General features: G+C 37.0%; 4 protein-coding genes across 28 annotated transcripts in view; 1 reads left to right on the top strand and 3 right to left on the bottom strand.

The window, feature by feature from the left end:
• Positions 1-577: 577 nt before the first annotated feature.
• LOC116173601 (probable multidrug resistance-associated protein lethal(2)03659) lies at positions 578-4,869 on the bottom strand. 3 transcript variants are annotated; one of them, XM_031491217.1, is made up of 9 exons: positions 4,767-4,869; positions 4,416-4,661; positions 3,933-4,357; positions 2,527-3,886; positions 2,040-2,479; positions 1,766-1,993; positions 1,130-1,711; positions 707-1,083; positions 578-657 (listed from the first exon to the last, which is right to left on the bottom strand). In XM_031491217.1, exons 1-9 carry the CDS (start codon positions 4,844-4,846, stop codon positions 619-621), a joined length of 3,777 nt encoding a protein of 1,258 aa, XP_031347077.1. In that variant the 5' UTR covers positions 4,847-4,869; the 3' UTR covers positions 578-618. The 3 variants fall into 3 exon arrangements, with proteins under 3 accessions (XP_031347077.1, XP_031347076.1, XP_031347078.1); XM_031491216.1 differs by having other exon boundaries at positions 1,130-1,993; XM_031491218.1 differs by lacking the exons at positions 4,416-4,661; positions 4,767-4,869 and having other exon boundaries at positions 1,130-1,993; positions 3,933-4,126; positions 4,183-4,289.
• Positions 4,870-9,349: 4,480 nt separating this feature from the next.
• LOC116173569 overlaps positions 9,350-27,657 on the bottom strand; it is a 222,877-nt gene continuing 204,569 nt past the window's right edge. The window contains exons 1-11 of one of the 4 annotated variants that reach the window (XM_031491095.1): positions 13,392-13,502; positions 12,126-12,263; positions 11,876-12,075; positions 11,585-11,823; positions 11,351-11,527; positions 11,142-11,306; positions 10,580-11,060; positions 10,348-10,531; positions 10,123-10,302; positions 9,772-10,078; positions 9,350-9,726 (exon numbers count right to left, since the gene is read on the bottom strand). In XM_031491095.1, coding sequence (XP_031346955.1) covers positions 9,388-9,726; positions 9,772-10,078; positions 10,123-10,302; positions 10,348-10,531; positions 10,580-11,060; positions 11,142-11,306; positions 11,351-11,527; positions 11,585-11,823; positions 11,876-12,075; positions 12,126-12,256 — 2,403 coding nt within the window. In that variant the 5' untranslated portion in view covers positions 12,257-12,263; positions 13,392-13,502 and the 3' untranslated portion in view covers positions 9,350-9,387. Of the gene's footprint in view, positions 9,727-9,771; positions 10,079-10,122; positions 10,303-10,347; positions 10,532-10,579; positions 11,061-11,141; positions 11,307-11,350; positions 11,528-11,584; positions 11,824-11,875; positions 12,076-12,125; positions 12,264-13,182; positions 13,306-13,391; positions 13,503-27,657 lie in introns of those variants that run through there. The other 3 variants (XM_031491098.1, XM_031491097.1, XM_031491096.1) reach the window with 3 other exon arrangements.
• LOC116173578 (serine protease inhibitor 3/4-like) overlaps positions 12,898-27,657 on the top strand; it is a 36,831-nt gene continuing 22,071 nt past the window's right edge. For 16 of the 20 annotated variants that reach the window (XM_031491167.1, XM_031491174.1, XM_031491173.1 and 13 more), the window contains exons 1-2: positions 25,965-26,179; positions 26,240-27,136. In XM_031491167.1, coding sequence (XP_031347027.1) covers positions 26,276-27,136 — 861 coding nt within the window. In that variant the 5' untranslated portion in view covers positions 25,965-26,179; positions 26,240-26,275. Of the gene's footprint in view, positions 13,046-22,517; positions 22,663-25,963; positions 26,180-26,217; positions 27,137-27,657 lie in introns of those variants that run through there. The other 4 variants (XM_031491164.1, XM_031491165.1, XM_031491163.1 and 1 more) reach the window with 4 other exon arrangements.
• Positions 20,722-22,316, bottom strand: LOC116173591. Its single transcript, XM_031491206.1, has 3 exons — positions 22,125-22,316; positions 21,621-21,840; positions 20,722-21,571 (listed from the first exon to the last, which is right to left on the bottom strand). The coding sequence occupies exons 1-3, from the start codon at positions 22,242-22,244 to the stop codon at positions 21,006-21,008; spliced, it is 906 nt and encodes a 301-aa protein (XP_031347066.1). The 5' UTR covers positions 22,245-22,316; the 3' UTR covers positions 20,722-21,005.

Below are 27,657 nucleotides of genomic sequence, written 5' to 3'. Positions count from 1 at the left end.
ACAAAAAGAGAGTTTTTCACTTGTCCTGTCACAAAATAAGTTTAGTGAGCAATATTAACTTATAAGGCGATTCAAAAACTTAATTTGGAATATCTCGAAAATGGAAAAGGAAAGCACCTACCTATAAAGGGAAAATGCAATATTTCTAAGAGATTCTCTAAGGTCTTGATTATTTTCTTGCATTATATATAGCGTTGATTTTGAATGTATACCAGGCGGCATTGATTGTTTGAACTCGATTAGATTCATTAGCGACTTCAATTCTTTGTGTGCGTATCTATCTGTAATTCACTTTTTCGCCCGTACAGAGGTATATGTCCAAGGGACAAAGATACTTACCGGCATTCATCTTAAAATACAACTTTAGTCTAAGGTTACCATGTCCAGGACCTTCAGATACCTTCTGGACTGGAGGAGGTCCGGCTAATTAACAATGCATTTCATGTATTTTTTGTAAGAGACTTTGGTGCAAATCACTAGTCTTTGATCAGCTTGAAACACTTATTAGAGCGTTAGACTAATTAGGCATAACATCTGCGAAAGGGGGTGCTATGCTGTTAAAATTACTTTTTACAACTGAGTATTTACAAACATTTATTAAGAAGCTGTAATAAGTCATTACATATGTGTAACACTACTCTTCTCTCTTCTGTACGTCTAGGAATGATTACGGTTACTTGTGCGCTCAAAGTATTATTTCTTTTACCTTTCGTGCAGTATTCCTTAAGGTTTCCACCATAGACACATCCATCTGCCTCACCATACCACAAAATACTCCATCTTCTTTTTGAAGTAATGTATGGGGATGATCAAATTCGACTAGTTCTCCAGCGGACATTACCAATATTTTGTCGCAATCTATTATTGTATTAATTCTGTGTGCCACAGTAAGTACGGTGCACTTAGCAAACTTTGTTCTTATGGTATCTTGTATTATAGCGTCAGTTTCAAGATCAACATTAGCGGTGGCTTCGTCAAGAATCAAAATTCTATTCCTACGAATGATTGCTCGGGCTAAACATAGTAGTTGGCGCTGGCCCACACTCAGGTTGGAACCATCGTGAGACACTGAGAAGCTCAAGCCTGAAAATGGTATGAAAGATGAACACAATGAACGTGTACAATTTACCTGACGGTAGCTGGTTGACAATCTCTTTCAATTTAACATCCTCCAAAGCACTCCACAAGATGTCATCGGGGAATTCTTTGAACGGATCCAAATTGTTCCTAATTGTACCAGAAAATATGACGGGGTCTTGAGGAATAATTGACATTTTCTTTCTTAAATCATGTAAACCGATGATAGTGATGTCAACTCCGTCAATGATTATTGAACCTTTGGTCTCGGCAAGTTGAAACAGTGCAGCAATTATCGAAGATTTGCCAGCACCAGTCCTGCCAACGATTCCAATTTTTTGTAAAGGCTCAACAACAAAGTTTAAACCTTTTAATACAAAGGGTTCGTCTGGGGAGTATCTAAGGCTGACGTTTTTAAATTTAATACCGCCTAATGATGGCCATGCGACAGATGGTTTAAGGTTGGGTGCACTCTTCAGGGCACGCTCTCCTTCAATTGTGGTGTACTCCAATACACGTTCTACTGATACCATGCAGTTTTCAACATCGGTTAAATGGCGCATTCCCCACGGAAGCTGTCCGATCAGACGTAGAGATTGGGTTATCACAAGGCCTACGTTTCCACTGTACGCTTCTAAATTTAGATGGCTAATAAACTGAGAGGGTTCGGTGTAGGTAATAGACTTACCTTCTTTAAGCATGTAAAATATAACAGTAATGCTCACGAATATAAATGATAACAAGTCGATCCAATATCCGAATGCTCGGGACACTGAGTATGACATATGAAGTGCGGTACTATGTGTATCAAGATAATTGTTGAACTCGTTCGTAAGTGTTTCTTGAACCCCGAAGGTTCGAATGGTGGGCAAACCTTGCAAAGTAGCTTGCACGTGTCCATATAAAGGACTTCGAACTAAATAATCATTTTCTTACAATTGTTAATCCCTCATTATCCTTACCAACACTTTCAACTCTTAATATTCCCAAATTTGTGCTTAGGTAAAATCGCCTTATGAAGAACAGTAACCCAAGCACCAAGACAGTGGGAATAATAAACCATGGATTGACTACACAAATGACAATCAGAAGTCCACTGACATTTAAAATTATTAGGATAGCTATAACAGCCATATTCGGTAGCACCTCATCCATCGAAAGCAAATCCTTTGAGAAACGATTGAGGATCCGTCCAGACGTGTTTGAATTAAAAAACTTCATACTGGAATGCAATAAACGCGTGAACATTGTATCGTGAAGAGATCTTGAAGATGCCATGGTTAGGGTCACAAACGTTATCAATCTTAGAATTGCAAAACAGACGGCAGCTACAGCAATACCGCAATAAACTTGCATGTAAATGCCTCTATCTTCAACATGTTGATGTTGCTCCACATTTATCCTGTAAGAAAATTGCATTTCAGCTCATATTCCTTTCACCATCTTTACCAGTGCCCTATGAAGTAGATTGATCCACTTATAGACAATTCAGCAAAGATAAACAGAAGCACTGTACAGATAACAAACAAAAGATTGTTAGACGCAAATAAGTATCGTTTGTAAGTGCCGATGGAAATGAATCCTGACTTTCTAGCTTCTTGAACTTGTGCAGGATCTTTTACGTTGCTCGGGTTTAACATGGAATCCGAATCCGCACGCGAAGCCGAGTGGTTTTGGGATATGTATCTTGACAAGTCAAATTTCGAGGCTTCCAATTCTTTTTCAGAGCTTTGCATTTGTACGGCACCTTCGTCTAAGGCAATAACGTAATCAACATATGCTAAGTACTGAAGTTGGTGGGTTGCTAAAAGTACTGTCTTTTCGTTTAGAAAAGCTCGAATGCAGTTTTCAAAAATATGTTTTCCTACCCGTGAATCAACGGCCGAAAGAGGATCATCGAGCAAATAAATGCCTGCTTTCCTGTAAACGCATCGAGCCAAGTTTATTCTTGCTTTTTGACCTCCACTCAAAGATGTACCGCGTTCACCTACAATGGTTTGGTCTCCATGCGGAAATAGCTTGAGGTCTGTCTCCAATGCACAACAGTCAATCACCTTCATGTATCGTTCTTCATCCATCTCACTACCGAAAAGGATGTTTTGTCGAATGCTTGCTGAAAATATCCATGCTTCTTGTGGTGCGCAGCTCAAAGAACCATTAACGCACAACAGCCCTATTGATAGTGGTAACTCTCCTTGTATAACCTGGAACAAGCTAGATTTTCCACAGCCAACTGCTCCAATTAACGCAGTTAAAGAATTCTTTTTTATGTGTATGTTTATATCCGTCAGCGTATTCCGATTTCCATTTTCATCCCACTTGGCAAATCCGCTAGTGATGGCCACTGCTGATTCACTATCTTCGGATTTTGTATGGAAGTCAATTTCTTGAGACTGTAAGAATGCGGAAATGCGTTTCAGTGATACGCGGAATTCCGCTAGAACTGCTATGCTAAGCGGGAAGAATGTTGTAACCGTTAAACCAAGCGAAAAGAATAGGTTCATGGTTATAAACACCGCCGTTGCCTCGAAGGCATCGTTCAGTAACACTGAAGATATGATAGTTATAAAGATAGATGTTGCAATTAAAATTTCATTGAAAGTGAACAAGCCTTTCAAGTATGTCGACTTCATCATGGAATCTACTTCTAACTTGCGGAACGTCGATATAATCTCAGCGAAGGGTTTCTCCCAGGCATACATTTTGATTACATTTATTCCCTGAATTAGTTCATTGGTTAACCGTATGCGTTCATCTCGTCTCGTTGACACTTTCAATCGATACCTTTTCAATATGCTCCCCAATAAAACTTGAATGCTACGCGTTAAGTGAGTTTTATTGTAAATTTGGCTTACCATAAACAGGAATAAACATAACCATGAATCCAATTCCAAATGTGGACGAAACACCAATTTTCGTCCACGCTAAATACAGAAATAGAATTGCTTGTAACGGACCAATCCATAACATGTGAAGCAAGCCTCCAACTCGCTCAAATGCGTTAATGTCTCCAGAAAGTAAATTAATGATGTAACCAGGAGTCGATTTCCTAATTGAAGATGGACTTAACTTCAAAATTTTGTTATAAATTAAAGAACTACACACAACTCTCATTTTAAGTCCCATATGGTATGACGCCATTAAATATGGTTGTACTATCAGACAACAGAAAAGCGTTGATACTATTATTCCCAGGGAGTAAAGGTAAGAAGGGAATCCACTGCTATCCTTTTTTGCGTAATGGCCTATTAAACCTCCAAGAAACAACGCTTTGCATGGCCTGAAATCGTTTGAATTGCGGAATCGTAAATGCTACATTCCTCGGAAAATAGACTTACTGTGCTACAAAATTTTCACATCCAACGGCGATTCCTATAAGTAGAAAATCCCATCCCAATATTTTGACTAATACTTTCAATAGCGATGGTTTTCTTTTTTGTGCGATTGCGTTGTCTAATTCCTCCTGCCATAGAATTTGAGATTTTTTTCCTAGTATTGAGGCCTTATGCCCGGTGAAAGTTTCGTACAAGTCACTTTCGTTAATGTCTCTGGTGTTACCCAATAAGAATAACGGAAGAGTGTATCTGAAAGTTGAAGTTTACACCGAATTAATGATTGTTAATTATTGTTTACATCAGACTAAAAAAACTACATTTTATTATAGTTTAAGCTATTAAAGGAATACTTACAGAAATGTTAAGACAGTAAATAAGTTTGCATGTTCTCTAGGATTCTGTCTTTTCTTGGACTTTTTAACCTGCTCGTCCATTTAACCTATACCGAAGTTCAATGTTTACTGGACTATTATGTATATGAATGATTTAGCTTTATCTATAATGTAATACCTTATCAAAGACCGCCATTATAGTTTTTTTTTGTTTATAAGTTATAAATTTACCAACTGACTTAAATAGTAGCACATCGTGATAAATTTGTGCGAAAAGAAAGTGATTACGATTTAATCGAATTTATTTTTGCTTTTAATTTGTAACAATAGTTTTTTAAGCGCACAACAATAAATAAATAAATAAATAACGTTCCGGACATACGACTGAATTGCAGGTGGACCACTTTAAGCCACGCTTCTTTTTATTAGTGGTTCCTCCAGATATACAATCCCTTGTTGCGAGTAGCCAGCAGTAGTTTTTTTTGTTGAAAACTTCAATTAAACTCTCATTGGCTGTTATACACAGAGCGATATCTTTGGGAATTTCAGGCTTGGCGTTTTTTCTTAAATAACATTGGTCAAGTGAATAAATTAACTATGGAATTTTGATAGCTTTCACGTTACCTTGGTTCAAAATAGCTGATACGGATTTTGACTGTTTTCTGGTAAGAAATTCAAACATTAAGATTTATGAAAGCTTGGAAGCACGATTATTTATTTCTGATTGTCTTTCAACAACAGAAGAATCTTCACCTGCACCACAAAGACACCATTTTAAAAACAGCAGAAGTTCTTCAGAAAGGTTGAAACCAGTATCATCAAGGTAACCCTGAAAAGTCCATTTTGGTGAACTCAAACACGCTTTCTGCAAAATAAGGGCTGTCTTCAGTATTATTGTATCTAAATTAGTCACTTGATTTTTAGTGTCCTGTAGGGCTGCATCTACCTTAGGCTTGAGTGATTGGTTTTTCTTTTAGGTACAGAGAAAACGATATCAGGAATTACTTCATGTAAAAATCATTTTAAATTTCTGTGATTTGCAGGGGTTAAGAGCCAAAATAGGTTTCAACCTTGCATTTTGTGATAACTTTATGAAACTTTCAGAGGATGTTCTAGACACCTTAAGGTTCAATTTCAGCTATGCCGCCACCCCCGCATCCCCGGACGGCGCACTTGCTATAGCGGGTTTCTTAAGCGCAAGGTAGCATTTCAATACCCGCCCATAAAATGGGTCAAAAATGTATGTCCAGGGTTTGTTTTGTATTTTCTTACATCTAGGAAGGTTGAAGGGAATTGTCAAATACCCAGGGAGAATTTATTTAGGGTATTTTACGTGGTTTGCCTATTTTTAAGGAGCTTTTAACAGTGCGGACTAGGGAATGCAATCCCGCAGCAAAATCTCAATCTATAAGTCTATAACTTTTGATTGAGAAGTCTGATCGAAAAAGTACGAATTGTTTTGGATTCTACGCACCAAAATTAATAAGAAAAAGTGTTTTCCCGAGAAATTTTGGTGCAGTCGATTTTTGGTAAAAAAGGAAGGTTATACACTGCCTTTTTTTGAGACCCTCAAAAAAAATTGTCTCAGATCGACCCGGAAAAAAATTTTCTTATAGAATGTGGCCTGTAGAATCCATAATTTCAAACACTTCCTCGATTGGGCTACTAGTTCAAAAGTTACAGCCCTTTGAATTTTCTTTCGAAATTGGTTTCTAGTCTATAACTTTTGATTGAGAAGTCTGATCGAAAAAGTACGAATTGTTTGGGATTCTACGCACCAAAATTAATAAGAAAAGGTGTTTTCCCGAGAAATTTTGGTGCAGTCGATTTTTGGTAAAAAAGGAAGGTTATACACGGCCTTTTTTGAGCCCCTCAAAAAAAATTGTCTCAGATCGACCCAGAAAAAATTTTTCTTATAGAATGTGGTCTGTAGAATCCATAATTTCAAACACTTCCTCGATTGGGCTACTAGTTCAAAAGTTACAGCCCTTTGAATTTTCTTTCGAAATTGGTTTCTAGTAGGGAATGCAATCCAGCAGCAAAATCTCAATCCCGGTATATGCGGGATTGTTAGATGTTAATTCCGCGGGATCCCGGAATTTGCTCCATTTATGTGCGGGATTAATCTCGCAAAAATGCTGCGGGATCCCGGTATTTCGGGATCCCGCAATCCCGGTATTGCATTCCCTAGTGCGGACAGTAAAATCGTGACGGAGACCTCTTTTGGCTGCTCTATTGAATATTATACTATGCTTTAAAGTATTTATTGAGACATTACAATGCTGAAAGGAAAGTTAACAATATCTACGGCACTAAAATTATTGAGCCCTCTCTTGAGAACACTCGCCTCCGCAGTCGCACAATTCGGTGCAGGTCACATCGGACTTGACAAAGCTGCATCTTTGTGTGCAACCTTTCTTACATCCACATTTTACTAAGATTACAAAAGCTTCTGGAACTGGAGGTTTTAAAATCCAGACAGGCTCCCATTCTTGATCTTCACTCGAGTTTCTCCAACCCCAATCACATGGATCCGGAAGTTGCTGTTGCGCCAGGAGGCAATGTCCCCATACATGTCCTGCGAATGTATGTAGATTAAGTTTGTTTGTTGAATATGGATTCAATTGTAAATTCATCTATTCGCCTACTTACCGCCTCTTTTAAGAAAGGTTGCACACAAATATGCAGCTGTGCCAAGTCCGACATGCCCTGCACCGAATTGTGTTGTGCGACTGCGGAGGCGAGTGTTCTCAAGACAGGGTTCAATAATTATTTTAGTGCCGTAGTTATCGTTAACTTTCCTTTCAGCATTGTAAAGTCTCAATAAATACTTTAGAGCATAGTATAATATTCAATAGAGCAGCCAAAAGAGGTCTCCGTCACGATTTTACTGCCCGCACTGTTAAAAGCGCCTAAAAAATAGGTAAACCACGTAAAATACCCTAAATAAATTCCCCCTGGGTATTTGACAATTCCCTTCAACCTTCCTAGATGTAAGAAAGTACAAAACAAACCCATTTTATGGGCGGGTATTGAAATGCTACCTTGCACTTAAGAAACCCGCTATAGCAAGTACCATCCGGGGTTGCGGGGGTGGCGGCATAGCTGAAATTGAACCTTAGGGTGTCTAGAACATCCTCTGAAAGTTTCATAACGTTATCACAAAATGCAAGGTTGAAACCTATTATAACCCCCGCACTAACCCCCAGGAACGACTTTATACAGTTCTAAACAATATACACAATTAATATGCAAATTGAATTTTTAGTTTGTGATAAATAGAGGTAATAGGGGGGGGGGTCCCAATTAAGATTCCTTCCAAGTGGTAGTTCAGTTTAATGTCTTGTAAATGGCAGAAAAATTTAGGACGAGATAAACCACAACGATTTGGGTTTGGGTGGGGTTTACAGACAAGAAATATTATATTATTTTTGGTGATTTAGAAAAAAATTCCCTGTACGCGTTTTCAGTGGAGTGGGTACATAGATTTAAGTGTTTTCCAAAAATAAAAATTGAATACTAGTAAAGGCACTATATTTACTTTCACTTGTAATTTTTTTACAACTCCTTTGGGATGCAATTACTTAATTAGAAAATACGTCGTATACAGAGAGAAATTATAACATAAAATATTTATATTATTTTAAAACAATAACAATATATCAGCCATTGCCCAACATTTACATTACCATAATATCATTACCTAATGCGCTATAATACAAGAGGGGAGAAATCACATTGTCTGGGTAGTGTCTTTATAAAAGAGGTGATCATGACTGACAATTGCGCTCACTTTATATTTACGGAAACCCCTATACTACATTATTTAAAATTCTTAAACTTAAAACCTTCCAGTGAAATATTGTATGTAGAAAATAGTAATTGTATCTATAATTATTACATTAAATATACTGTGTACATGGTGATTATTAAAGCTTGGTTGATATAGTTCGTATAGTATGTGTCTGAATTTGAATTCAGATTCAAATACAATCGAGAAATTACCAGTGATTTGACCTATTTTTTGTTTTCGATCATACTTGTAATGAATTACAAACCCATAGCCCATTTCACTCTTTTAATGCACAGCATCAAAAATATAACTGTGTACCAGAAGATCTGAATTAGAAATAATGTCCATGAACCTAGCAGAGCAAGGTCAGCAGAACACAATCAAACATATTGCATAATTAGGTGCTAATTAAGTGTCCTATTTCCGAATTAAATGCTCCTTTTTTTTAAATTAATACATGTTCTGCCAGGAGCATTTAATTCGGGAATAGGACACTTAATTAGCACCTAATTATAGTTAGTTCACTTTTCATTTTCTTGGGTTTTTAAGGTAGTGCTCTGCTGAGTTCATAGTTCACACGAACCTGGCAGAACATGTATTAATTTAAAAAAAAGGAGCATTTAATTCGGAAATAGGGCACTTAATTAGCACCTAATTAGCACCTAATTAGGCAATATGTTTGATTGTGTTCTGCTTACCTTGCTCTGCTAGGTTAATGGACATCTAGAAATACTCCGAGTTGAAGAACATCGACTCAGAAATTTCCCGTAGGAACGTATATACCTAACAAGAGCGCAATATATATTTCTAAATATTTTCAGTCAAATTTATTTGTTGCTTTTAATAAACGTTATGTAGCTTTCTCCACCCCGATCAGTTCTTCAAATAGAGTGTAGATGCTTTTTGTTTTTGGCGTTATCATTTGTGAGGAATATCGCAAAGTGGCCTCTGCCAAATCCTTAACTGTCCATTTCCGATCGATTAGTATTCGGCAAATTGTATCCAGCATGGCGAGCTGCTGATGGCCACATGTGTAGTATACAAGTGCGGGCACCCCTGCGACGCTAGCCGCCAACCACTGTATAATGACCTTCAATTGAACTTCTCCACCCTTGGAAGAGCCGCAACCCCAGTTTCCCGTTGTGACAACCTTCAAGCTACCCTTGGGTCTCTGTGCGATTTGAGTTAGCTAAAATTGAACCATAAGAAGATTTCATGGTTTAACCGCCTATACCAATTGAGCCGCCAGCCGGTGCTTTTGCCTTGCAAGTTCCAAGCTCAACGATCTGGCGTTTAGCACTATTTTACTTTTATTGAGCACCGTGTGGTTATCAGCATTGCTGCTAGTTGCGTTAATGCAACCTTCAGTCAACGGAACACCTGCGAATGATTCGCTCAAGGTACGTTTCAGCAAAGATCCGGCAAATTGCACCACGGCCATATCGCGTTGATCCAGCACGCGTTTCTCCTCCTTGTCCGTTTCCAGGATTGGATCTTTCAACCACTTCGAGAATTGCTCGTAAACCTCTTCTAGCTCGGAACTGAAAACCTGAGTTTGATTGACATTGAAAACCAACCTACGAACCTAAACTCCGTGCTCAAACTCGACTCTGTAGATTTTACCGAGTCTTTTTTACTTAGCGAAGTTTGCTTAGTTTTAAATTTATCTATCCACTCCTGCTCTTGCTGCAAAGAAGTCTGCAAAAATTCCTCATCCAGCGACTCCTCTTTTAGTATGAAACCGGTTGAGCCTCCTCTACGCAACCTTTGTCACAGATTACTTTAGGATGCAGCGAAAGTGGTTACTTACTTGATGTTTTGGTCTTCGACTTTTGATCCGGTTACGGAGATCCCTACCGCGTAGTTCGATTCAGATGACGTCGTATTCTCTTCTCTGTGTAAAGCGTCTCGAAGTCTTTGTGCGAAGGAATGTCGTCTTTCGGCTGTTCGCAGATCGGCGTTGTACCGCCGGTTACTGTCTTCGTCTTCGCTACCTTAACTTTTACATTTACTACTTAGTGATCTAAGGTTAAACATCCTACCTTCCTCGAAGCTAGTTTTGGCACTGTGATATTCTTCACTTGATGAACAACTTTCCGGTGGCGTTAGGCGAATAGGTTCGTGGCGATTCACTGGAAGACATTCGCCCGACGAACCGAGCACTATAAATCGCCCTTTTCGATTATTTAATGTGCCCGTGGGAGCTACCCGTAATTTATCCCAGGATAATCTGTTTCTAATGTCGTGCGGGGACTGCGATCTATTTGTACTGCACGATTCTTGTGTTATAAACGGCACTGCCTTTTCGGGCGGTTCAATCGAGGAACCAACCGATTCCCCTATGGGAGATAATCTTCGTTGGCGGAAACACTGCGCTTGCCCTTCAGGTACTTCGTTGGATTTCGTGTTTTTCTGTTGAAACGCCAGAAGGCATTTGTTTAATTCCCTTAAAATATTATCTTCTTCGTATTGACTAATTGGATATTGAGTGTAATTCTCGGCATCAATGCACGAAACGGATATCTGCCAATTAAATGCGTTATCTATAAACGAAGCTTCTAGTGCTTTGCAAAATGTTAACACTATTCGGCGTTATGAGATTACCTGGCGGGGCACTTCTATTTTTTCTAAGCATGCACGGTTTTTAGGATCCAAAATTCTCGTTATATGCCTGGGTTTTTCTACCATGAGGACTTCATTGTCTTCTAACGCTTCTACATGCAGTAAAACGGATAGAATTTCGGGAAAGGTGACTAAACTAATACATTCCTAGAACATAAACGTAGAGAGTCTTTGGAAAGAGCTACACTTACCTGAGATACGCCATCCAGTAACACTCGTCCTCCAATTTTTGAGCTAGAAAAGCAGACTTGCATAGTGTCTTCGTCGGATCTTTCCAACCTTCCCTCGTGTTTAATCTGCAAAGGACACAGTGGCAATGTGCACTCTAACCAGTCTTCGATCGTCAACCACTCTTTGCTTGACATCACCTGTGAAATACTGTGATGCAATGACGATGTTTATGTGGATCACTGCTGGAAACTCACTTGACGTACGACCCGCATGTACCCTACTGAGTTAGTGTTCGTCCCTAACCAGTCAAAATAGTACATGAAACTTCGCAGCTTCGCTTTCTGCGAATTGAGACCTAGCGACTTGAAAAACGTTACAAAATTAAAGTTCTGCAATGTCGGATGACTTTTATCAGTTCTTTTTGGAAATGTGGAAAAAAATGCGTTGGCTATTAGTGACGAAACAAAATTATAATCTATTTCCGTAGAATCGGCTGTAAAAGTTTACCGTCTTCAAATTGTACACAAACCGTAATTTATTATTACATTGCTGTTGCAAGCTGAAGTGAAGGCCCCTCTTTGGTTTCCATTTCTTAAGGTTCATCGCTCTATTTACAATATTTGGTAATGTGTTATTAAAAAAGTTTGTCTTTTCTTCGGGAGTCAAATCATTATCTAGGAATTCGGCTAAATCGGCGAAAGTTTCTCGTTCTATTCTCTCTTCATCATCAGGATCTATACTTATGCTGAAATATGCGGGATGAAATGACAATTGGACCTATTCCGTGGAACTTACTTGCATAGCTCGTGAATGTTTCGCATTCCTTCCGTGAGGTCGGATGTGTTTTGGGCTTGTAGAAGTTTTGTTAGATGTCTTTGAACGGTACCCCACCATGGAAGTTCGCAAGGAAGCATAACTAAGGCCATTTCGTTTCTGAAACCGATAAGCATCAGTTTAGTATAGGGGAAAGTATTCCTGGAAGAGAGTAATCCGAAATATGGAGCGATGGTAATGAAAGAGTATTGGTTTTTGAATTTGATACATTCAAAGATATATTCTTTTAATGATTCGATATGTATATAGCAAGGTTCTTCATTTTTTAATCCCTGAGCACGTATTCCGAACGTTTATTTTTTTTAGTCTGCACTGTTGCGTGTGTTGTTAATTAAGATTACAAAACATGTTTCAGTGACATGTATTTAATAAACTCGAGGCGTTTCAGGAACAAACGATGATTTAGGGTGCATTTTTGATAATCGTGAATGTTGAAAAAGGTTGAAAATTATTCCTAATTTTTTGGGCGTAAGTATAGGGTGACATTTGGCTCCAAAATTTAATGGTGTGCTGTTAAATCGAAATGGTGTATATTTTTACTTTACGAGGAAACATAAAATTTTCTCAAATGTAACTTATTATGTTATGAACAAATCCCTTAATAAATAAACAACTTAGAAACGAAACTGGACATAAGTCTTTTTATAATGCTATACTGCACTATTTTTTGAACCTTTTCAGCTTGTCCGAATTGTTAAATCCTTGCAAATTGTTGCATTGTACGTTAATAGAGCATGGTCCTGTAGATATGGGCCTGGTATGATTTGATATGGTACGATATGGGCATGGCACATTAAACTTGTACGCCAACCTTCAGTGTATTTCGATCGTGACCGTGAGCATTCATTTCGCAAAGTTTTTTTCCCAGCGTTCGCTTTTGGGTAAGTCATTTTTGCCTTTCAATTACACGTTTAATTGGTAGCACATATAAAGCGGTGGTTACTGCCCTTTTAGGGCACCTATTACACATGCAGATTCAAATTAAAGCGATCAAAAAGTTAGAAAACGGCATTCCTACCTGGAAACAAAGCGTATTGTGAAACGTAAATTGTATCTGGTGCAAACTATCCTAATTATAATAGTTTTATATTTAGATCCTAAATTATAGAATCCATTTGCCCAATTTGTGCCCTTGATTAAACTTAATTTATTTAACTCAATATAATATTGTTAGCTATTTTAATCAATTGAAAGTGTTAATTAATTTTAAAATGCGTTTTACATTACCTAATAATACTACTCGCTACCTAACCATAACAACACAACATGGTAGATCGTACTTAATTTTTGTTAGATGGAGCGAGCTATCGGGATGTGTCTAACGTGAGGGCGTCGCGACGCTCTCTTGATTCGCGCTTTCGCCAAGTTGACGATTTTCCTTTCGATCTATGTCCTTGCAAACGCGCCCTTTTACTTAATTAATATTTTTTATGCGGTATCTCAACGTTATTAAGATTCAAAAAAGTATTAAAATTTAAAGGTGCAGTGGTGCACTATCTGTTATACGCTCAGCGTGTTTTATGTTTAAATAAACGAGATAGCAAGTGCTTATCATTGTTGTAAAATGTAAGTATCTATCATGGTACCATTTGATAATTTCATTTAGCAAATTATTTATTCATGTTTTCGGGGTACACTTTATTCATTATAAATAAATTTCAATTTTCAGGAACGCTCTACATGAACATTCTTTTACGTCCAATTAATATTATTAAATTAAAAAATCATATCAAACTTATGTTTTCAGAACGTCTCATTAATAGGTAGGTACTATTAAATAAAAAGATCGTATCTCGGTAACGAAGCATTTGCGTATCAATATTGATAGGGCCGTTTCGACTCGAATTCAACTAAGGAATGTGTAGGAAATTTGTCCCTTTCCTCGCGGTACATCCTGTATAATTTTGTAACGCTTATTAACGAGCGACAAATTTTATTTATTATTTTGGACTTTCTGTCCGTCCCTCCTCTCGTCCGTCTGTGTACATGATAAGATGATAACTCACGAACGGTTTCGAATTTTCCAGTTCTGTTTTGAGCAATAGGTAGACAATGGTCAAGGGACTAAGTGAATTTTCGCTCCAAATCAATAGAATTAATGTTCTTCTTTACCCCGAGGGAAATATTTTGATCTTCGTTAGAGTTAAACTGGTTTAACTGTTGATTTCAAAATCATTGAACGAAGTCAAGTGTTCCTTCCACCCCCATTTCTACAGTTCGTACATACACACCCCTCCCACCATTGGACCAAACAGGTATTTTCTTGTTCGAAAGTCATTTTTGAAGCGTCCCTGTTTTCGTAATTCTCTTATTTGCGCATTTACCCCATTATTTCATTGCAATTGGTACGTAGATTGGTACCATAAATATTTCACTTATCTTTTTCTCTACTCTTTCATCCCTCTATTTCCATCCTCCTTTTCTCTTCATCCTTCTCAAAACCTATTATCTTCGAATTTCCGACATTTAACTCTCTAATTCCCTTTCTTTCCCTTCTTTCTTGTTGTACCTCAGTTGCAATTTTTATTGCGTCGTGCGCGTATATCATCCAGGGACCATATCTTCACTTTTCCTACTACGATCTCTCCACGTTGACCCGTTCTTAATATTTTTTTCTATGTCTTAATGTAGAAATTGAATAAAGTTGGGACTAAGGGAGCATTCCCGTCTCATTCTTTTCTCTATATATAATTCCTTGATTCTATCCTTTAGCTTCTTATCTATTTTCCCTATTTCCATCATTTTCCATACTTTTTCTCTAGCTTTTTCCCTTTCCACTCTGTCAAACACTGCCTTTAGTTCCATGAAAAACCTAAGGGGAAGCAAGTACTATTTTTGGTGTACACCAAAAATTCAAATTCAAATTAATTCACGTTAATTCAAAATAATTCACGCAAAGTCATGCTAATTCACGTTTATTCAAGTTAATTCACGTAAATTCAAATTAATTCTCGTAAATCCAAATTAATTCACGTTAATTCAACTAATTTACGTTAATTCAAAGATATTCACGTTATTTCAGTTTAATTCACGCGTTAATTCAAATTGAATCACTTTAGTTCACATTAATTCACGTTCACGTATTCAAATTAATACATAGGGGTGTACACCAAACATTCAAAGTTCTTTCCATCCAGAATTTTTCCAAGGCAAATTTTTACCAGAACTATAGTTTGCCAGTAAAATATTCCAACGGCGGACTTTTTCTAGGGACAAATTTTTTACACAAGTATATAAAAAAAAATTTTCCAAGAGCAATTTTATCAATCTTAAATTTTCAGGGCGAGAATTTTTTTTAGCCTACATTTTCCGTAGGTAAATTTTTCGGAAGCGAATTTTTCGTAGCGAATTTTCCCAGAACAAATTTCCTTGGAGTTAATTTTGGGAGTCAAATATTCTAATAACCACTTTATTCGGTAGGCAAATGTTTTAGGAAAGAAGTTTTCCAGGAAGCTCCCGAACATTGTTGGGGGGTGAAATTTTCACGCAAATATTACGGGAGGAAAATTCGTAGAGGCGACTATTCCCTATATGAATTTACGGGTTGAATCTTACAGGGAAGCATTTAAAAAGGCAATTTTTTCATAGCGAATTTGCCTTGTATATTTTTTTCGGAGGACAAGTCTTTAGGGGTCAAATATTCCAGGGGGGATTTTTAGAGCGCATAAAATTTTCTAGTAACGAATTATTCACGCAAGTATTATAGCGAAGGTAGATTTTTACGAGCCTTTTTTTATGAGAGCGATTTTTCCTAGCGAATTCTCAGGAGATTTCTAAGGGCGATTTTTTTTACAGGAATCGGTGTATTTTCGAGAAACGAATTTTCCAGGGAAAATTTTAACAGGGCTAGTGTTTGTGGGTCAAATATTCCAACGGAGATTTTTTCGAGACTAAATTTTCTGGTGGCAAACTTTTCACGCAAGTATTCCAAGGAAAAGTTTACCGAAACGATTTTTTCGTGTTTAAATTTTCAGGACAAGAATTTTTCCATAGCGAATTTTCCCAAAGCGAGATGTGTTTTTAAGCGTCAAATATTCCAAGGGCGATTTTTTCGAAGCTAAATTTCCAGGACAGGCGACTTTTTCAAGCCTACATTTTCCGGAGGCGAAATTTTCCATAGGGAATTTTCCCAGAAAAAATTTTCCAGGAACAAGTCTTTGAAGATCAAACACAATAGTGATTTTTTTCGAGGCTACATTTTGAGGATGAGGATTTTTCTATAGCGAATATCTCCAGTGAGAAACTTTTCCGGGAATAAGCCTTTAGGGGTGAAATATTCCAAGGGCAAATTTTTAAGCGCAACCAAATCTCAAGCGAATTTTCTCGGGATTTACAAGGGCAATTTTTTTCAGGAATCGTTGATTTTTAGAAATGAACAAGTACCATATTTGGTATACACCAAACAATCAAATTCAAATTAATTCACATTAATTCATTTGAATTCAAATTAATTCACGTTAATTCAAATTAATTCACATTAATTGTAATTAATTCACGTTAATTCTAATTAATTCAGACTAATTCAAATTGATTCAGGTTAATTCAAATTAATTCAAAGGAGTGTACACCAAAAATTCAAAGTTGTTTCCCCCTAGTGAAAAACGCTATCACCGCTCCGTCCCTTTTTTATCATTCTTTTCCACCAATTTGTGTAATGTGTAGTATACAGTCGATCCTTCCTCTCCCTTTTCTGAATCCCCTTTGTGATGCTCCTCCTTTTCTTTTCTAGTTCTCTTTTTAATCTTCCACTCAACACAATTGCATATATTCTGTACGTTGTTATCATTACCGTGATTCCCCTATAAGTTCCCATACAGTCTTTATCATTCCTTTGGTTGCACTATTACCTCATCCCTTCATTCTTCAGGTAGTCCCACTTCTTTCCTTATTTTTAATTTTTAATAGAATCCTCACCTTTTCTTTGATTCTATCGGTGGCGAAAATGCACGCCTGATTTTCTATTTCATCTCTCCCTGCTGGTTTTCCTTTCTTCAGTTCTTTATTTGTATTGCTCCCCCACATGTTCTATTTTTGGCGCATTTTAAAGAATTAAAAAAAATGTGCTATTGTTTGTGCTTTGCGTTTAGGGGAATGGCACAAGAGTCATGGGAATTTTTGGCAGCCTTTGCCTTGAAGCCCCCCCCCCCCTTGAATTGTTTTCTGAGATGGTGTTTTTGAAAGTAAAACGCGTGAATAACATTTACGTGCGATTATTTTGCATACGCATGCCTTTAGAGGTGCCAAGTCAAACTGTCGAAAATAGGCTGGAGCAAGGGGGGGAAAATTTGAAAAAAATACGCTATTATATTCGTTATGGCTGGCAGGCCGGTTGTCCGCGTTAGATCTCCACAACTAGAATAGCTAGAGAATTCAAATTTTCACTAAAAGCTTTCTGCTATAGTGTAGATGTGCAGGCACTATTTTGAGTTAGATTACTTGTGAGATCGATAATTGAAGAAAATAATTTCGATATGGGTTTCGGAGGTGCTATAATTTTACCGTTAGATAGCGCTACCAGTATAAAAACTTATTATTTACTTTGTGATTTGTTTTACAAAATGAAGACGTACCGTCAATTGAAATTAACTAAAATTAATTATTTAACGCAGCCAAAATTACTCGTGAGCTCGATAATTTTAAACTTCGCTAATAAAATACTGACCTGCATTACCAAAAATGCGCTTTAATCATGCATATACCTATGCTGATTTACAACTTGTTTTTCTATTTCTCCATCTTTTTTTCTTTACATTTTCTTTGGTACCTTTTTTCTACTAAATTGTTCTCCTCAATTTCTCCTCTTGTTTCTTTCTCCATATAATTAGATTATATTCTGTATAAGTATAAGCCCAGCTGCTTTTCTCTTTTTGATGTACACTGTTTGCCATCACTCTATTTTTTCTGTCAAGTGGTGTCAAGTAAACTTTTGAACATGGTGGGGGGGGGGGGGGGGAGTGAACTAACATTCTAGCCTTTTATGGTATTCTAAGGAATGGTCTCATCAAATTAAATTGGATTCTACAAATTATAACTTTCCTTTGCGAATAGTAATCTACCGCCATTCTTTCTTGCCCCTTATCAAAATAGAGGGTGGGTGGGAGCGGAACTAGTTTTATCCTTCATGGTACTCAACGAAAGGAATTAATTTCTGCCACCTATAGTTTTCCTCTTCGATCCCTTACCGTGATCGGTTATAATTTCATACCTAGTGAAAGTCACCTTGCATTTTTGTCAGTTTAAAACGAAGACTCTTTTTATTATGGTATTATTATTTATTCCAATGTCTAACTAAAGAAAATTGCAAAGGTCGCGAACTATTACATATTTACGTGAACTTCCTGCATGATAAAGTGGATGACGTTTAATATTCAACTATCGTATGGCACACGATTACTCATATGGTATAACGTTTTTTATTGTTATGTAGACAATAATTGTGTTTGTCCCCATTTTCTAATTATTTTAAAACCCAAAATTAATTTAATTGGGATTGCTGAAGTGCAAATGGAAATGACTGCAACCCAGACCCACAGAATTTACTTAGATCTAGATTACATCTTGCTAGACCTTTTATGACACCATTCCGATTTCCTGTGCGTTTTGATCATTTAAAATCAACATCGCCAATCTGTATCTTTATAGTTTTTTTAGGCGAGCACCTTTGGACAGAATTAAAAAAAAGCTTATCCAATCCCAAGCTTGGTTAAGGTTGAATGTGCGGTGCATTGATTTCTTTGTCTTTATGTAAAATACAAAGTCGTTAGTGTATATTGTAGAATTTTCTATTTGGCATGACTCGACTCGGGATCAATTTAACTTTACACCACCGTTCTCGTTTCTTTTAGTGCAAAACATCAGTCGAATGGGATTAGGATAGATCTCGGGTTTATTATATCTTTTGGGCGAAAAATATCTTTTCGCAAAGACTGTCAGTCCATAATAATAATTTTAATAATAATAATAATTTATTAGACCTTTGTAGCTATTTTTACAATAGATAAGGCTAGTCACACAAAGAAAATCAATAGGTATAAAACACACACATTGTACAAATATTGGACAAACATTATTATTTAGATGACATTCAAGTACTCTTGGATTGTGTAACAACACTTTACAATGAGTAGGTCTTTGAGCACATTTTTGAAAGTGTTTGTATTAGTGATATTCTTGATGTCAGGTGATAGTACATTGTAAAGGTAACACCCTGCGTACTGGACCGACTTCTTGAATTTTGAGTGATGGCATTTCGGAAGATACAAATTATCTCCAGATCTAGTGGAATATTCATGGTTGTCACGGTTTCGTTTTAAAACTAGTCGGTGTTTATGAATGTACACTAAAATTTTTAACAAGTAAACTGACACAAAGGTTAAAAGTCTATTATTTCTAAACGTGTCTCTACACGATTCGTTAAATTTTAGATTGTATATACGCCGGATTACTCGTTTTTGTAAGGTAAACACTCTACAAGCTTCTGTTGATTGTCCCCACACGATAATGTTGTAACTAAAAGCAGAATACACTTTGGCATAGTAAACTGAGAGTAACGCATTTTTGTCCAGGTAATTAGTTAAATTAAGGAAAAGATAGTGTAGTTTTTTTAATTTTGTACAGACGAGGTCAATATGGTCAGAGAAAGTCAACTTACTATCGATAACAGTTCCCAGAAAAGTAGCTTTTTCAACAAGATTAATAATTTGTCCGTCGTCGGTTTGAATTGAGATAGTTTGGGGGTTTCTAGTTCCGTAGCTGAAGCCTATACACGCTGTTTTGTTTATATTGACTTTCAGTTTATTATAAAAGCACCATTTCATAAATAAACTGAGCGCAGTTTCGAGCTTTGATATCGTTTCTTCTTGAGTTGAGGCTGAGACGATAATAGTGGTGTCATCGGCATACATAAAGAGAATGCCATATTTTCCCAGATACTCGACCATATCGTTAACGTAGATTAGAAAAAGCATTGGAGCAAGGGTACTTCCCTGTGGAGTCCCAATATCGATATTAAATTGTTCTGATTTCTCTCCCTTTATGTGAACTCTGAAACTTCTATCCGACACGAAGGAAATCACCCATTCGTTAACTTTTCCTCTAATGCCTGCTGCATTTAATTTTTCTGCAAGTAGTTCATGGTCTACAGTGTCGAAAGCCCGTGAGATGTCGAGAAGCGCTGCGATCACTACTCTCCCACGGTCCAGTATAGAAGAAAAGTGAAGTTCTGCTCAGATACCGTGACCAGAATGAAGTACCAGAAGTGGCCGGTATTTTTGTAGATGGGGCTTAAGAAGTTTTTGATAAAGACTTCTCCTGTAATGTTTGTAAAAGTACCATCAACCATAATTTCCAGTGGGGACAAGACCACGTTCTAGGTGGAGCTCAGCCCCACCTGGCCACCTCTTGGCTTTATTTTTCATTGTCTTTGGGAAAATCAAAACTTTCTCTTCGAATTTAGGGTTTCCTAAAATCAGTGATGTTCGGCTTGAAACTGGACCAATTTTGCCAAATTTGTAAGAAAATGTAGGCCTTTTTTTTACAGATTGGTAATATGCGAAAATTAAACAGCTTTGTTTTATTTACATTGAATAACTGAATGAATATTTACATCAGTACTTATTTATGAATGAGGAATGCACCACATATATCTGGTACCTTGAATATCTTAATTATATACTATTAATTATTTAACTGCAACTAACAAAACAGTTTGTACTTATGAATTGGATGAAATGTTAAATAACGTAGGTGTAGTCATCGTTATGATAATTGAGGTTAATTGAACCTCTTACCTATTTTCGCACTTTAAAAAGTTAACTAGGATAATTTGTACGAATACTATTTTTACGTTGGTCTAATTAGCGAAATGAAAATAATGGAAAGTAGTACAAAAATGTTTAAACTGAATTTTTGCGCGTTATTATTGGCGCATACTTTCTTAATATTGTAACTTTCCAACCCCCTTTTCGTTAGGAGGTCGTGTACATCACTAAGTTCGGACCTCGATAATCTGGGAACTCTCGATAGTATTGCGGTGTATAGCTGCTGATCGGGAAGCTGCCTGCAAAATGTTAAAACCAAATGATTCCCTACGGCTTTTATGATCTGGACGGTGCCGGCAAATTGGTTGTATTGTTGCTCTAAAGCAGAACCATTGTGCGGTCCGGAACTGATCCAAAACCCAGATTTGGAAATATTGTACCTCAAGAAGTACTCTACGTAATTTCCATTTTCATCCCAAAGTAGCCTTAACCTTTTGATATCTTCAGCGTATCTTCTCTGGTATTCATCGATATATTGTCTTCCTTGTTGCGTGCCTGAGTATACTGGACGTTGGTAAGGCACGCCTTGCCCATAGGGATTACTTTGACCATAAGGAGACGGTTGACTGTGAGTGGTTCGATAGGGATCTGCAAGTATTCTCACATACAAACCACATCTACTCTTTCGTATACCCACCTTGGTTGTAGTCGGTTGAGGGATAACGGCCTTGGTCGTAATTCAACTCGTAGTTGTTGTCATAAGGGTAAATCGGCTGACCAACATAAAAAGGCGGAACTGTCGGCGAGTTATCCTCCGATATGTGGATAATCGGACAAGAGTCGACAAACCTGGATCCTAATCGTTCTTCATTGTGCTTATGGGAAATTACTTCCACTCCATACCACATTCCCATTAACTGAGTAAAAATGTTAATTAGCGGAACGTTCCCATTGAAATATTTATATCTTTAATCATCAATAAGCCAAAAAGCCTCTTACATCTGAATGAAACAATTGAAATTTCCGGGTACTTACATATATTAGGATAATAACTCAAATTTAATAATTATTAAACACAATTATACTAGCCAGTATCATGCCGGTTTACAATTTTGAGGTTTTAAATACCCGACATCCTCGGTGCCGAAATTGGGGAAACGCATGCATGACAAATAAAACTGTACCTACATCACAACCATACCTGTTCAATATTAACGTAATACTGGGGGTTCATATCAGGACAGTACCTGTTTGAAAAAACGTCCGCCTTTGCTAAAAGTATGACGTTTAAAATAATCGCGAAATACAAATATGAACCCATTTTGGAAATCTTTTCGGCAGTGTTAGCAAATGTAGACACCGTGCACAACTAAATTTAATATTAAAATTTTTATTACCTATACCTCTCTTTTAACGCTTATGATGTGGGTGAGGAAGGATTACGTGCCTATTAAAGCAATTTAATTCAATTAACCACAAAAAATTTTAAATGCGGCAGAAACTTTCCGAGCGCCACCTTTCCATTGAACTACAAGTGGACCGTTTTAAATAGCAACGTGCGATTTTTTTGGCGCGTGGTCCGGCAAAAATTTCTACGATGGTCTATGTAGGAGTGCGTTTCTTACGGTTTGACATAGGCGCCAATATATCGATTTGTCTACATTTCGTAGCACTCCCACGTGAAAAATTACTAGTCTTGATTTTAATCTGTGTCGGACGGTGCTCCCCAAAAATCGAAGGTAAACGCCAAATTTTTATTTTATAGTTTTGTTCGGTAATGTTATTATTTTCTAATAATTATAGACTGATCTGCATACGTGAATTTTAAATTTAGTTGAACCAATTTTTCTAACGCCAATACTATGTTTATAGCGTTCTATATTTATACACCAAAAATATTTCTCACGGTCATGTATCGATCACTTTGTAAATTCCAAAATCAATGGTAATTTTATCATTGCTGGTGTACCGTTACAGTCGCATCTCAAAATGCACTGTTTTTTTAAAATTTTCTCTGATTTTCAGTCTCGTTGGTTTATTATACCTATTCATGATATTTTTTTTATTGTGCTGCATATAAGACATTTCAGATGAATTAGCCATATAAGGGGTGATGAGTCATCGTCGTACCTATACTTACGTACTAATACGTTAATCAGAGCTTCAACTTTATTATTTGAAAACAAAATATTGTAAAAATCTGAATTGAATTCCATCTGATCTATAATTTTGCTGTAGAAGGCATTAACAATTAAAACGTCCCTATTGTTAATAGAGCAAAAAACTGTATTCCGAGCCATCAAAAACAAACAAAAACAAATTTGGACGTTGATATTTTGGTGGTCCCTAGAGGTATGGCCTAGGTATTTGTATTTCCTGTTGATGCTTTTGAGCAGGTCTCGGCCCGTGTGGATGTCCTGCAGGATCTGTGCGTTTGTCACCTTGGCCGTCCACGGGATGTCCAGCATTCTTCAGTAGGGCCACATTTCGAAGGACTAGATTTTTAGCGCATTTTTAAAGAATCAAAAAAAGTTGTACTTTTTGAGTTTTTCCGTCCATCTGTCCGTCCGTCCGGATCCACTTCTACGGTTTTGAACAACTTTTAAGTTTTAGGTTTAGGGGAATTCTGAAAATTTTGCAAAGGTTGCCTATACGTCCCAGACGGCCATCAAATTTTTTACTTTTAAATGCGACAATCACTTGATGTCAGAGTATGCTTACTCGTACCTTTAGTGGTTTGTTTGGATCCTGTCCACGCATTCGTCTCCTTGGTCGTGCTGACAAAGGTAGTGACTGATGGGGTGGTTTTTAAAAATTCCAAGTAAAACTTGAAAATGGGCTTGGGGGGGGGGGGGGACCACAGATTCTATCCTTCATGATATTTTAATGGAAGATTCTATCGAAACGAATTGGTAACTTTCCTACGCGACCCCTTTTCGAGATCAGTAGCTGATGGGGGTTGGGGGAGGGAGGTATTCTAATCTGGTATGGTATCGTAATTAAAGGTCTCAACAAAAGGAACTGTTTTCTACCAACTACCGCTCTTCTTTCTTACCCCTTATCAAAATAGGGTGTTGGGGGCACTGATTTAATGAGTCATTGTACTCAAATGAAAGGTTTCAACGAAAGGAACCAAATTCTACAAATAATAGTCCTCCTCCTCGACCCCTTATCGTGATTGGTTATAATTTCTTATAATTCAAGGGCGGATTGTCGAAGCGGGTACTCATAAAAGCCGATTGGGACGTCTGAAAGACAGAATATCTGGAAAACGGTTCTATTGGTGAAAGCGAAGCGAATACCTTAAATACGAAGTGTCGAAAAAGGGTATTCATTAAGCACATGTAGAACGTCTGGACAAGACCCATCTGCTGATGAAATAGTGCAAAGTATCTACAGAACGGAGTGTCAAAGAAGGAGTACTTTCAAAGGGTGGAACGATTATCTAGACGACACACGAAGGAAAACACTAGAAAGTTTTCTATAGCCTTCCAGGTTATACAAAGTTTTCTAGATCGTTCCGGAACTTGTAGACATTTTTTGGCTGTTATAAAACTCTGTCTCTATTCTTTCGAGAGATGCTTAGGACTTTTTGAGAATTTCTTAGGGACCCAAGAGCTTTCGCGGTATGCTTTTCATAGAGTTTAGCTTTCCAAGCTCCGATAGAATCTTTATGCTTTGGCAAACACTTTTATGAGGCCAATTTAAAGCACTACTGGAAGTTTCTTAGGAGATTTATCGATCTTTCAATAAATTCTATAGATTTCTTACTTTATATGGGTCAACTTTACAGAACTTTACAGCGGGAATCCTTTCTTTTACATAAATTGTTACAGACCCACGTTTGAAGGGTACTCTTTGGTCTAACCAATTGAATAAGCACTTATTCAACAATGGTCTATAACTTACCGTTTGTTGCATAACTTTTAGCAGAAAATCTATTCTATTACTCGTATTAGTCCCCAAATTTTCAGTTATTTACACGAATCGGTGTACCTATCTTCAAAGCGATTTGGTATGAGTATGGATTTATGAGTAGGTACTTGGTTTACACCCTTTAGTGGACTCTTAGGTACACTTTCCAGAAATAATTGAAACTGTATACTTAAATTTTTCTATTTGTTCTGTTTTGATATAGTAGGATCTAAATATATACTGAAATCGATAATAAGGGTACTAAAGAAAGAAGAATATTTTAGAATTTTGTGCCCCAAGAAAAAAATGCATTTGCAGTTATATTTGAGGCGTATAGGATCAAAACCGGACATGTCACATATTTTAACAAAATGAAGTGAGATATACGTTTTGTACATTGAGGCGTGTTTTATAATAAAATGAAGTCAGTTTAGTTGCAAATCCGTACATTTCCTATTAAAATCAGGCTTGAAAATTGCCATTAGATTCAAAGGATGTCCCATGAAATGTCCATTTGAACCAATAACGTTCTGGCATTGTGTCATGTGATCATGAATTTATTGAGGAAGTTTCTTGCATATAAGTGGCGTGACCCCTTTTTTGTGCTTTTTTTATATAAAATTTATTTTCATTTTTAATAAATTTTTGATTATGTTGTAATTGCGTTAGTTTTTTTTTTACTGAAAAAATAAGCATAGGTATTGTAACTCAAAAATCCGTCATATTTAGTTTCAGAACCAGACATGTCCACATTTGGGGTGCAAATTCGGCCAAACCCTAATTAAATTGATTAATAAATAATAACTCATTTAATAATCAAAATATTTTTATTGTTTCTTGAGTAAGTATCATTTTTTGGGTTTTTGGGTAGATCTGCAACTCAAACCAAGAATTTTTATGTTTCGAATCCACTGGACAGATTATTCCGTTTTTTGGAAAACTATAATCATGTGACATGTCCGGTTTTGATCCTATACGCCCCATTTAAACCTTGCCCGCCACTGCATTATTTTTATGCATTATATATATGTTTTTATGCACGCTGCGCCATTGGTCACGAAACTGATCGGTCGGTAATACAGATTTTTTGAATCATTTGACGTTTGTGACGTTTGAACTATTTGAAGGTTATATCAGCTGTTTTGTTTATTTATGTAAGATAACTTATTTAAAATTGATGGTGACGAGGCCATCAAGCCGAATTATATTACTCATCGCTAATCTTGTATGATTCAAACGCCGAAAGAGGGGGATTACATGACGTATCCTTACAGTCTATTTTATCTAGACCGTGGTATCCAAGCAAGGTTTCGAAGACCATTATTTTTATTAAATTGAGCGGTAAACTTTTCATACTTGTAAAGCTTCATATCTAACAGTGCCCTTTTTGTTTTGTTATAGTGTTTGTTGGTCTATTCGTCTTCTAAGTTCGAAGTCATGGCATCTAAGGAACTTTGCGAAGTTGTAAGCGGAAACTCTCGCTTCGCCAACAAGTTTTACAATTTCATCGCCGAAGAGGAAAAGGGCAAAAATGTGTTCTTTTCTCCGATCAGCGCCCATACTGTGCTGGCCATGGCTTACCAGGGAGCCGCTGGAAAAACGGCAGAGTCATTTGCCAGCACTCTGCATGTCTCAGACCAAGATAGCGCTTCAACCGGCTACAGTGATGTTATGAAGTCCCTAAACAGCGTGGAAGACGTCATGTTGCACATTGCGAATAAGATCTACGTTATGGATGGGTTCCCTTTAAAGGAAAAATTCCACAAACGCGCAAAGGATCATTTCCTGTCTGAAGCGGAATCAGTCAACTTCGCCCAAAGCGCGGAATCCGCAAAGAAAATTAACGGCTGGGTCGAGGATAAGACTAACTCTAAAATTAAGGATTTAATTAAGCCTAGTGTCTTGGACCAGTTGACACGTCTCGTGCTCGTCAACGCCATCTACTTTAAGGGTAACTGGGCTCATCCGTTTCGAAAGGAGGCGACGATCAAGGAAAAGTTCTACATTTCCGAAACGGAATCTGTCGATTGCGATATGATGCACATTACTAAGCATTTCAATTACCGCGACGACGAGAAATTGGATGCGCAAGTCTTGGAAATGAAGTACAGCAACAAGGATGTCAGTATGGTCTTTATTTTACCCCATAAGAGGACCGGCATTGAAGAGTTGGAAAAGAAATTGGTTGATGTTGATCTGTCGAACATTACTGATGGAATGCGGAGCATGGAGGTGGAAGTTTCTTTGCCCAAGTTTAAGATCGAGACGGAGATGGATTTGAAGTCTGTTTTAACCAAGGTAAGAAAGTAGGTTCCGAACCATTGATAATTAGCAGAAAGGTATTTTGAATTATTCTGGTTCACTAATTGTAAAGGTGTGGCAAGTTCAGTGAGTCATTAATCAAGTGGGTTGAATAGTATAGATTAGATAATTTGGTATACCTCATTTGCAGGATTTTCCCAGATAAGGATTATAGAGATTATGATCCATCAATTGAAAAAACTGGAGCAGTTTAGGTAAAATGGGCATCTTGAGTAGAATAGTGATCTCAGAGACCTGCTTATACCTAATAATACGTCGGCGTTACTATTGCCATAAGAAAAATATTTGATAACATTTTAGCTGGAGTTACGGGAGTTCTGATGTTGTATCTTCCTGTACAAAAATCTTTAAGCTTTTCCAAAAAAGTATAGATAGGTATTTGAAAAAATCATCAAGTGTTTTTTTTTAAATTTTCTTTTGACTATGCTTTATATTGAACTGTTATTGATGTGGTTTTAAAACTTTCGATTCTGATACCTGATTATTCTAAAATTCCC

Source organism: Photinus pyralis, unplaced genomic scaffold (assembly GCF_008802855.1).
Source record: "Photinus pyralis isolate 1611_PpyrPB1 unplaced genomic scaffold, Ppyr1.3 Ppyr1.4_LG6, whole genome shotgun sequence".
Lineage (NCBI taxonomy): Eukaryota > Metazoa > Arthropoda > Insecta > Coleoptera > Lampyridae > Photinus > Photinus pyralis.
This window is presented reverse-complemented; position numbering and strand designations above follow the sequence as displayed.

What these genes read in the sequence shown, in the direction of transcription:
- LOC116173591 (XM_031491206.1), bottom strand. Translation starts at nt 22,244, where the DNA reads ATGGGTTCATATTTGTATTTCGCGATTATTTTAAACGTCATACTTTTA. An exon ending in ATTACGTTAATATTGAACAG is followed by an intron (nt 21,841 to 22,124) that starts GTATGGTTGTGA and finishes ATTTTTACTCAG; the next exon opens with TTAATGGGAATGTGGTATGG. An exon ending in CTCAACCGACTACAACCAAG is followed by an intron (nt 21,572 to 21,620) that starts GTGGGTATACGA and finishes GAATACTTGCAG; the next exon opens with ATCCCTATCGAACCACTCAC.
- LOC116173601 (XM_031491216.1), bottom strand. Translation starts at nt 4,846, where the DNA reads ATGGACGAGCAGGTTAAAAAGTCCAAGAAAAGACAGAATCCTAGAGAA. An exon ending in TTTACTGTCTTAACATTTCT is followed by an intron (nt 4,662 to 4,766) that starts GTAAGTATTCCT and finishes TTCAACTTTCAG; the next exon opens with ATACACTCTTCCGTTATTCT. An exon ending in ATCTACTTCATAGGGCACTG is followed by an intron (nt 2,480 to 2,526) that starts GTAAAGATGGTG and finishes ATTTTCTTACAG; the next exon opens with GATAAATGTGGAGCAACATC.